This window comes from Perca flavescens, chromosome 18 (assembly GCF_004354835.1).
Source record: "Perca flavescens isolate YP-PL-M2 chromosome 18, PFLA_1.0, whole genome shotgun sequence".
In the NCBI taxonomy this organism is placed as follows: domain Eukaryota; kingdom Metazoa; phylum Chordata; class Actinopteri; order Perciformes; family Percidae; genus Perca; species Perca flavescens.
In genome coordinates, this window is record NC_041348.1 from 31,758,769 (window position 1) to 31,768,768 (window position 10,000).

Genomic DNA, 10,000 nt, shown 5'->3' on the forward strand with positions numbered 1-10,000 from the left:
ACACTCAATCACTTCTACACTTGTCTGTCTGTCTGTATATAAAAGAGACTTCAGATACAGTATTAGGGGACCACTAAGGTCTATATAAAAGAGACTTCAGATACAGTATTAGGGGACCACTAAGGTCTATATAAAAGAGACTTCAGATACAGTATTAGGGGACCACTAAGGTCTATATAAAAGAGACTTCAGATACAGTATTAGGGGACCACTAAGGTCTATATAAAAGAGACTTCAGATACAGTATTAGGGGACCACTAAGGTCTATATAAAAGACTTCAGATACAGTATTAGGGGACCACTAAGGTCTATATAAAAGAGACTTCAGATACAGTATTAGGGGACCACTAAGGTCTATATAAAAGAGACTTCAGATACAGTATTAGGGGACCACTAAGGTCTATATAAAAGAGACTTCAGATACAGTATTAGGGGACCACTAAGGTCTATATAAAAGAGACTTCAGATACAGTATTAGGGGACCACTAAGGTCTATATAAAAGACTTCAGATACAGTATTAGGGGACCACTAAGGTCTATATAAAAGAGACTTCAGATACAGTATTAGGGGACCACTAAGGTCTATATAAAAGAGACTTCAGATACAGTATTAGGGGACCACTAAGGTCTATATAAAAGACTTCAGATACAGTATTAGGGGACCACTAAGGTCTATATAAAAGAGACTTCAGATACAGTATTAGGGGACCACTAAGGTCTATATAAAAGAGACTTCAGATACAGTATTAGGGGACCACTAAGGTCTATATAAAAGAGACTTCAGATACAGTATTAGGGGACTATATAAAAGACTTCAGATACAGTATTAGGGGGACCACTAAGGTCTATATAAAAGAGACTTCAGATACAGTATTAGGGGACCACTAAGGTCTATATAAAAGAGACTTCAGATACAGTATTAGGGGACCACTAAGGTCTATATAAAAGAGACTTCAGATACAGTATTAGGGGACCACTAAGGTCTATATAAAAGAGACTTCAGATACAGTATTAGGGGACCACTAAGGTCTATATAAAAGAGACTTCAGATACAGTATTAGGGGACCACTAAGGTCTATATAAAAGAGACTTCAGATACAGTATTAGGGGACCACTAAGGTCTATATAAAAGAGGGGACTTCAGATACAGTATTAGGGGACCACTAAGGTCTATATAAAAAGTTCAGATACAGTATTAGGGACCACTAAGGTCTATATAAAAGAGACTTCAGATACAGTATTAGGGGACCACTAAGGTCTATATAAAAGAGACTCAGATACAGTATTAGGGGACCACTAAGGTCTATATAAAAGAGACTTCAGATACAGTATTAGGGGACCACTAAGGTCTATATAAAAGAGACTTCAGATACAGTATTAGGGGACCACTAAGGTCTATATAAAAGAGACTTCAGATACAGTATTAGGGGACCACTAAGGTCTATATAAAAGAGACTTCAGATACAGTATTAGGGGACCACTAAGGTCTATATAAAAGAGACTTCAGATACAGTATTAGGGGACCACTAAGGTCTATATAAAAAGAGACTTCAGATACCACTAAGGTCTATATAAAGAGACTTCAGATACAGATTAGGGGACCACTAAGGTCTATATAAAAGAGACTTCAGATACAGTATTAGAGGACCACTAAGGTCTATATAAAAGAGACTTCAGATACAGTATTAGAGGACCACTAAGGTCTATATAAAAGAGACTTCAGATACAGTATTAGAGGACCACTAAGGTCTATATAAAAGAGACTTCAGATACAGTATTAGGGGACCACTAAGGTCTATATGGTCTATATAAAAGAGACTTCAGATACAGTATTAGGGGACCACTAAGGTCTATATAAAAGAGACTTCAGATACAGTATTAGGGGACCACTAAGGTCTATATAAAAGAGACTTCAGATACAGTATTAGGGGACCACTAAGGTCTATATAAAAGAGACTTCAGATACAGTATTAGGGGACCACTAAGGTCTATATAAAGAGACTTCAGATACAGTATTAGGGGACCACTAAGGTCTATATAAAAGACTTCAGATACAGTCTATATAAAAGGGTATTAGGGGACCACTAAGGTCTATATAAAAGAGACTTCAGATACAGTATTAGGGACCACTAAGGTCTATATAAAAGAGACTTCAGATACAGTATTAGGGGACCACTAAGGTCTATATAAAAGAGACTTCAGATACAGTATTAGGGGACCACTAAGGTCTATATAAAAGCATCCAAAGAGCAGCATGTCATGGGACCTTTAACTGATCTGAGGTCAGACAAGGCGGCCGTAGAGACTCACTCGCTGAGGCTTTTGCCTCGCCTCAGGTGGGACAGGACGGGCCCAGAGAGACACTCCTCCCTCAGGGGGACAAAACTGCCGGGGACAGGCAAGGAGACAGGACAGGTAGGAAGCAAGGCGGGACAGGTAGGACATAAGGAAACAAGAAAAGGAAGTATAGTAAAGATACATAGACATTTAAAAGGGAAACTTTGGGGTTTTTTGGAGCCTGTTTAGTGTCTAAGTGACTGATGGGAACAGTCTTTGACATTGTTCCAGTATTATATGGAGAGAATATTTATTCATAATTCAAATTGAAAGTCCAAAGAGAAAACGAAGCAAAATCAAATTAAAAATAGTTTTATTTTAATTAAAAACAGTATTATTTTAATTAAAGATAGTATTATTTTAATTAAAGATAGTATTATTTTAATTAAAATCATTATTATTTTAATTAAAGATATTATTTTAATTAAAGATAGTATTATTTTAAATAAAAATTGTATTATTTTAATTAAAGATTTTACTACTCTACTACAAAAAATCATTCATCAATCATCAGATTATTATTCTAAGTCTCTGACAACATTATGGGATGGATCCCTACAGAGATAGACCTTTTAGTTAAAGAGTAAGATCCTTTTAGTTTAACATGAAACAGCCACGAAATCACCATCACCAAACTCCACCAGACTCCATGTAAATAATCAGGACTTTTAGCGTGTATAGAGCCAGCATATCTCCACCAGACTCCATGTAAATAATCAGGACTTTTAGTGTGTATAGAGCCAGCATATCTCCACCAGACTCCATGTAAATAATCAGGACTTTTAGCGTGTATAGAGCCAGCATATCTCCACCAGACTCCATGTAAATAATCACGACTTTTAGCGTGTATAGAGCCAGCATATCTCCACCAGACTCCATGTAAATAATCAGGACTTTTAGCGTGTATAGAGCCAGCATATCTCCACCAGACTCCATGTAAATAATCAGGACTTTTAGCGTGTATAGAGCCAGCATATCTCCACCAGACTCCATGTAAATAATCAGGACTTTTAGCGTTTATAGAGCCAGCATATGTTCTGGTTTAATAATAATACTGGACCAGGTCAGAGACTGTTGGTCCCATCAGACAGTCTGAAACATGAAGACAGAGGGTCCAGGTTGGACAAAACCCAAAGTTAACCCTTCGTGACATAGCAGGGACATCAACAACAGACAGAGGTGAAGGTTTAAGGACTGTAAGGTGAAAGAAGAGAGACAATGAGACGGGACCATCACTTCCTTTACATACTTCACAATAAAAGCCCAAATGGGATGCTTTTATTGTGAAACAAGAGGACAGAGATTGTAGTATAAGTACATTTTCAGCACTTTTTTTGGGGAAGGTGTGTTTGAAATATGGCTTTGTAGAGGACATTGCATTCTGTTACATCAGACGTGCCCAAAGTCTTTCATATGAAGAGCCCAAAAAAATGTGTCTTAATGGAAGGCAAAAGGGGAAGGGAGGGAGGGAGGAAGGAAGGCAGGAAGGAAGGAAGGAAGGAAGGAAGGAAGGAAGGAAGGAAGGAAGGAAAGGAAGGAGAGATTTTAGATGTTTGGTCTATATCGTTGACGTTCCACTTCCAGGATTGCTCCTCCTCCGCTGGATCTCCCTCTTTTCAGCAGGATGAGAAATTAAAAACAGAGAGAAAGAGAAAACTAGAGACTGAACAGGAGGAGGAGGAAGGAAGGGAGGAAGGGAGGGAGGAAGGAAGGAAGGAAGGGGATCTCTGAGTCTGAGAAGAGAGTTTTCTTTTCGAGAGAGGGAGGAAGAGAGAGAGAGGGAGAGGAAGGAGGAAGGGAGGGAGGAAGGAAGGAGGGAGGGAGGAAGGAAGGAGATCTCTGAGTCTGAGAAGAAAGTTTTCTTTTCGAGAAAGGGAGGAGGAAAGAGAGAGGGAGACAGGGAGAGAGGGAGGGAGGAAGGAAGGAGGGAGGGAGGAAGGAAGGATATCTCTGAGTCTGAGAAGAGTTTTCTTTTCGAGAGAGGGAGGAAGAGAGAGAGAGGGAGAGGAAGGAGGAAGGGAGGAAGGAGGGAGGGAGGAAGGAAGGAGATCTCTGAGTCTGAGAAGAGAGTTTTTCTTTTCGAGGGAGGAGGAGAGAGAGAGGGAGAGAGGGAGGGAGGAAGGAAGGATGGAGGGAGGGAGGAAGGAAGGAGATCTCTGAGTCTGAGAAGAGAGTTTTCTTTTCGAGAGAGGGAGGAGGAGAGAGAGGGAGAGAGGGAGGGAGGAAGGAAGGAGGGAGGGAGGGAGGAAGGAAGGAGATCTCTGAGTCTGAGAAGAGAGTTTTCTTTTCGAGAGAGGGAGGAGGAGAGAGAGAGGGAGAGAGGGAGGGAGGAAGGAAGGAGGGAGGGAGGAAGGAGATCTCTTAGTCTGAGAAGAGAGTTTTCTTTTTGAGAGAGGGAGGAGGAGAGAGAGAGGGAGAGAGGGAGAGAGGGAGGAAGGAGGGAGGGAGGAAGGAAGGAGATCTCTGAGTCTGAGAAGAGAGTTTTCTTTTCGAGAGAGGGAGGAGGAGAGAGAGAGGGAGAGAGGGAGGGAGGAAGGAAGGAGGGAGGGAGGGAGGGAGGAAGGAAGGAGATCTCTGAGTCTGAGAAGAGAGTTTTTTTCGAGAGGGGAGGAGGAGAGAGAGAGGGAGAGAGGGAGGGAGGAAGGAAGGAGGGAGGGAGGAAGGAGATCTCTTAGTCTGAGAAGAGAGTTTTCTTTTTCAGAGAGGAGGAGGAGAGAGAGAGGGAGAGAGGGAGAGAGGGAGGGAGGAAGGAGGGAGGGAGGAAGGAGATCTCTGAGTCTGAGAAGAGAGTTTTCTTTTCGAGAGAGGGAGGAGGAGAGAGAGGGAGAGAGGGAGGGAGGAAGGAAGGAGGGAGGGAGGAAGGAGATCTCTTAGTCTGAGAAGAGAGTTTTCTTTTCGAGAGAGGGAGGAGGAGAGAGGGAGGAGGAGAGAGAGGGGAGAGGAAGGAGGAAGGGAGGGAGGAAGGAAGGAGATCTCTGAGTCTGAGAAGAGAGTTTTCTTTTCGAGAGAGGGAGGAGGAGAGAGGGAGGAGGAGAGAGGGAGAGGGGAGGTAGGAAGGAAGGAGGGAGGTGAGGAAGGAGATCTCTTAGTCTGAGAAGAGAGTTTTCTTTTCGAGAGAGGGAGGAGGAGAGAGAGAGGGAGAGAGGGAGGGAGGAAGGAAGGAGGGAGGGAGGAAGGAGATCTCTTAGTCTGAGAAGAGAGTTTTTTTTGAGAGAGGGAGGAGGAGAGAGAGGGAGAGGGGAGAGAGGGAGGAAGGAGGGAGGGAGGAAGGAAGGAGATCTCTGAGTCTGAGAAGAGAGTTTTCTTTTCGAGAGAGGGAGGAGGAGAGAGAGAGGGAGAGAGGGAGGGAGGAAGGAAGGAGGGAGGGAGGAAGGAGATCTCTTAGTCTGAGAAGAGAGTTTTCTTTTCGAGAGAGGGAGGAGGAGAGAGAGAGGGAGAGAGGGAGAGAGGGAGGGAGGAAGGAGGGAGGGAGGAAGGAGATCTCTGAGTCTGAGAAGAGAGTTTTCTTTTCGAGAGGGAGGAGGAGAGAGAGAGGAGAGGGGAGGGGGAGGAAGGAAGGAGGGAGGGAGGAAGGAGATCTCTTAGTCTGAGAAGAGAGTTTTCTTTTCGAGAGAGGGAGGAGGAGAGAGGGAGGAGGAGAGAGAGAGGGAGAGGAAGGAGGAAGGGAGGGAGGAAGGAAGGAGATCTCTGAGTCTGAGAAGAGAGTTTTCTTTTCGAGAGAGGGAGGAGGAGAGAGGGAGGAGGAGAGAGGGAGAGAGGGAGGTAGGAAGGAAGGAGGGAGGTGAGGAAGGAGATCTCTTAGTCTGAGAAGAGAGTTTTCTTTTCGAGAGAGGGAGGAGGAGAGAGAGGGAGAGAGGGAGGGAGGAAGGAAGGAGGGAGGGAGGAAGGAGATCTCTTAGTCTGAGAAGAGAGTTTTCTTTTTGAGAGAGGGAGGAGGAGAGAGAGAGGGAGAGAGGGAGAGGGGAGGAAGGAGGGAGGGAGGAAGGAAGGAGATCTCTGAGTCTGAGAAGAGAGTTTTCTTTTTCGAGAGAGGGAGGAGGAGAGAGAGAGGAGAGAGGGAGGGAGGAAGGAAGGAGGGAGGGGGAGGAGGAAGGAAGGAGATCTCTGAGTCTGAGAAGAGAGTTTTTTTTCGAGAGAGGGAGGAGGAGAGAGAGGGGAGAGAGGGAGGGAGGAAGGAAGGAGGGAGGGAGGAAGGAGATCTCTTAGTCTGAGAAGAGAGTTTTCTTTTCGAGAGAGGGAGGAGGAGAGAGAGAGGGAGAGAGGGAGGGAGGAAGGAAGGAGGGAGGTGAGGAAGGAGATCTCTTAGTCTGAGAAGAGAGTTTTCTTTTCGAGAGAGGGAGGAGGAGAGAGGGAGGAGGAGAGAGAGAGGAGAGAGAGAGGGAGGAGAGAGAGAGGGAGGAGAGAGAGAGGGAGAGAGGGAGGAAGGAGCGTCTCCAGCAACACAGAGTTGCCTGTCTGTAAATAATGGCGGGAAAAAAAAACGGAGAACACAGCAGCCGCAAATATCGGTCCGATATATCGGCCGGCCGATGAAATCGGTCTATCACTAATACTTTGCCGATACAAACCGATTCTGATATGAATTAAACTGAATAAAACTGATTCTGATATGAATTAAACTGATTCTGATATGAATTAAACTGAATAAAACTGATTCTGATATGAATTAAACTGATTCTGATATGAATTAAACTGAATAAAACTGATTCTGATATGAATTAAACTGATTCTGGTATGAATTAAACTGAATAAAACTGATTCTGATATGAATTAAACTGATTCTGATATGAATTAAACTGAATAAAACTGATTCTGATATGAATTAAACTGATTCTGGTATGAATTAAACTGAATTAAACTGATTCTGGTATGAATTAAACTGAATTAAACTGATTCTGATATGAATTAAACTGAATTAAACTGAATTAAACTGATTCTGGTATCTGAAACGTTGGGGTGTCCTCACCAGCCGTAGGTTTTCTGTGGTTTGGGCAGCGGGTCATCGAAGAAGGAGTCTCCTTCATCGTGATCGTCCTCCACCTCCAGGTCCAGGTCCAGGTCCTGGTCCTGGTCCTGGTCCTGGTCCGGGTCCTGGTCCGGGTCCGGGTCCTGGTCCGGGTCCTGGTCCTGGTTCCTCTTCCTGTCAGACGCCTCGCTGAGTCTGAAGCCCGTCGGCTGGAAGTCTGCTTTCCCCAGAGACGAGTCGCCCCCCAGATCCTGGGGGGGTCACACCAAGACAAGAAACGGCAGATTTAGCTTCAGCTTCAGCTTCAGATTCAGCTTCAGATTTAGATTTAGCTTCAGATTTAGCTTCAGCTTCTGCTTTAGCTTCAGATTCAGATTTTGCATTTGCTTCAGCTTCTGCTTTAGCTACAGCTTCAGCTTTAGCTTTAGCTTTAGCTTTAGCTTCAACTTTAGCTTCAGCTTCAGATTCAGCTTTAGCTTCAGATTTAGCTTCAGCTTCGGCTTTAGATTCAGATTTAGCTTCAGATTCAGCTTTAGCTTCAGATTTAGCTTTAGCTTCAGATTCTGACTCAGCTTTAGCTTCAGATTTAGCTTTAGCTTCAGATTCTGATTCAGCTTTAGCTTCAGATTTAGCTTTAGCTTCAGCTTCTGCTTCAGATTCAGAGCAAACTTCGGTGGTGAGATTAGTCTTTAAGAGGACGGCTACATTATGCATGCCTTAAGGCTGATTCATGCTTCTGTGGAGGCTCCACACACAGCTTTCTCCTTAGTCTGTGTTTGTGTGTTTGTGTGTGTGTGGTAGAGTGAGTGAGAGAGTGACTGATTATCTTTAGGAGGAGCTAGTCAGGCTACAGCGTAGGTTCGGTATCTCTACGTACGTTACCACGGTGTACATTTAACACAGAAGCATGAATCAGCCTTAGAGCCCCGTACCTACTAGAGGTGTACTAAATAACTTGGATACATAAAACTATACAGCACTGAGCACCTGGCACCTCCTGGATGTGTTAACATACCAGAATATGTAAACAGAAATGTTGTTAGGCCGACATTACATTAAATTATAAACAGAAATAATTGATTATGAGCCGGCCGATTATCGATGCAGCATCGTCCACGATTCCACGCATCGATTATTTGATTAATTTCAACACCTCTAGTACCTATGTACAGTACAGGCCAAAAGTTTGGACACACCTTCTCATTCAATGTGTTTCCTTTTTATTTTCATGACTATTTACATTGTAGATTCTCACTGAAGGCATCAAAACTATGAATGAACACATATGGAATTAAAGCTGTGAGCAGCGATGGACGGGCCCTCGCGCCTCGGCGCGCGTCGGGGTTACCGGCATTGCGACCGTGCATTTGCGCGGCACTCAGACGCCGCAAATTGTCACCAATGAAAAGGGAACTCCCCGCCGAGTTCAACGATACCTCACACAAATCTCTACGTCATACGGTTCATTAGCTGTGAAAAGGGGGCGTGGCTAAAACATAGGGGGCGGGTCAAACCATCACCAATGAAGAAAGAAGTCTCTGCTGAGTTCAATGATACCTCACACAAGGGTATACCTTAAAAAGTTCAAATGGTATGAAAGGGGGCGTGGCCTGAGTACGTGGGCGTGGTCATATTATAGGGAGCGGCTCAGTATCACACATAGACCACACATTCTGAGTTTCATGTAAATCAGATGATGTTTGTCATATAAGGCAGATTTCATGATGCCAGCAGGGGGCGCTATGACCAAAAGTCAATTTTGGCCTGTAGGTGTCCTCAGGCCTGGACCCTTGTCAATCGGGAGAAATTTCGGGCAGATACGATAACGTACACTCAAGTTACAACAACTTCTTTGTTCATCGCTAAACACTCAAAATGGCCGCCACGCCACGCCCACACCGTCTGAAGAAAAGTTTTTCTTTTAATAACTTTTCATCGTTAAGGTGTTGGGATGGTACCGACCAAGTTTGAAGTCCATCGGATGAAATCTCTAGGAGGAGTTCGTTAAAGTATAGCACCTTGACTTTTAGGCCTACTTCCTGTTGCCACTAGGGGGCGCTATGACTTTAAGTAAATATCGGCCTTTATTTGTCCTCAGGGTTGGACTCTTATGGATCCTGAAAAGTTTCGAGGTAATCGGACAACGTACACTCGAGTTACACCCACTTCCTGTTTCGGCGGCGAAACGCACAAAATGGCCGCCACGAAAAGTTTTTCTTTTAACAACTTTTCATCTTTAACGTCTTAAGATGGCACAGACCGAGTTTGAAGTTGATCGGATGAAATCTCTAGGAGGAGTTCGTTAAAGTACGACGTGGAAATGGCGAAAAACGCACTAATTTCAAACTTTGAAATCAAAATGGCGGACTTCCTGTTGGGTTTAGGGTATGGCTCTAATGACGTTTTTTGTACATCTTGACATGTTACATATGTGTACCAAGTTTCGTGAGTCTATGTTAAACTCACTGCAGGGGCTCAATTTTCTTAACTTTCTAGGGGGCGCTAGCGAGCCATTTTTGTGACCGCCTATTCCCGAAACCCTTAAAATATGTAAATTTTCGCCAAATTTGGTGAGTTTTTGAATATATTAAGCCCCTCAAAAAGCCAATTCATTTGACGGGAAAATAATAATAATAGAAAGAAAGAAACAATAATTCCTTCAGTTTCAATAGGGCCTTCGCTGCTGGGGCCATAAAA

General features: G+C 43.8%; 1 protein-coding gene across 4 annotated transcripts in view; it reads right to left on the reverse strand.

Moving 5' to 3' along the window:
* The window catches only part of cep43 (centrosomal protein 43), a 32,187-nt gene that overhangs the window by 10,088 nt on the left and 12,099 nt on the right, over positions 1 to 10,000 (reverse strand). For 2 of the 4 annotated variants that reach the window (XM_028605961.1, XM_028605960.1), the window contains exons 7-8: positions 7,304 to 7,554; positions 2,311 to 2,385 (exon numbers count right to left, since the gene is read on the reverse strand). In XM_028605961.1, coding sequence (XP_028461762.1) covers positions 2,311 to 2,385; positions 7,304 to 7,554 — 326 coding nt within the window. The remainder of the gene's footprint in view (positions 1 to 2,310; positions 2,386 to 7,303; positions 7,555 to 10,000) is intronic. The other 2 variants (XM_028605962.1, XM_028605965.1) reach the window with 1 other exon arrangement.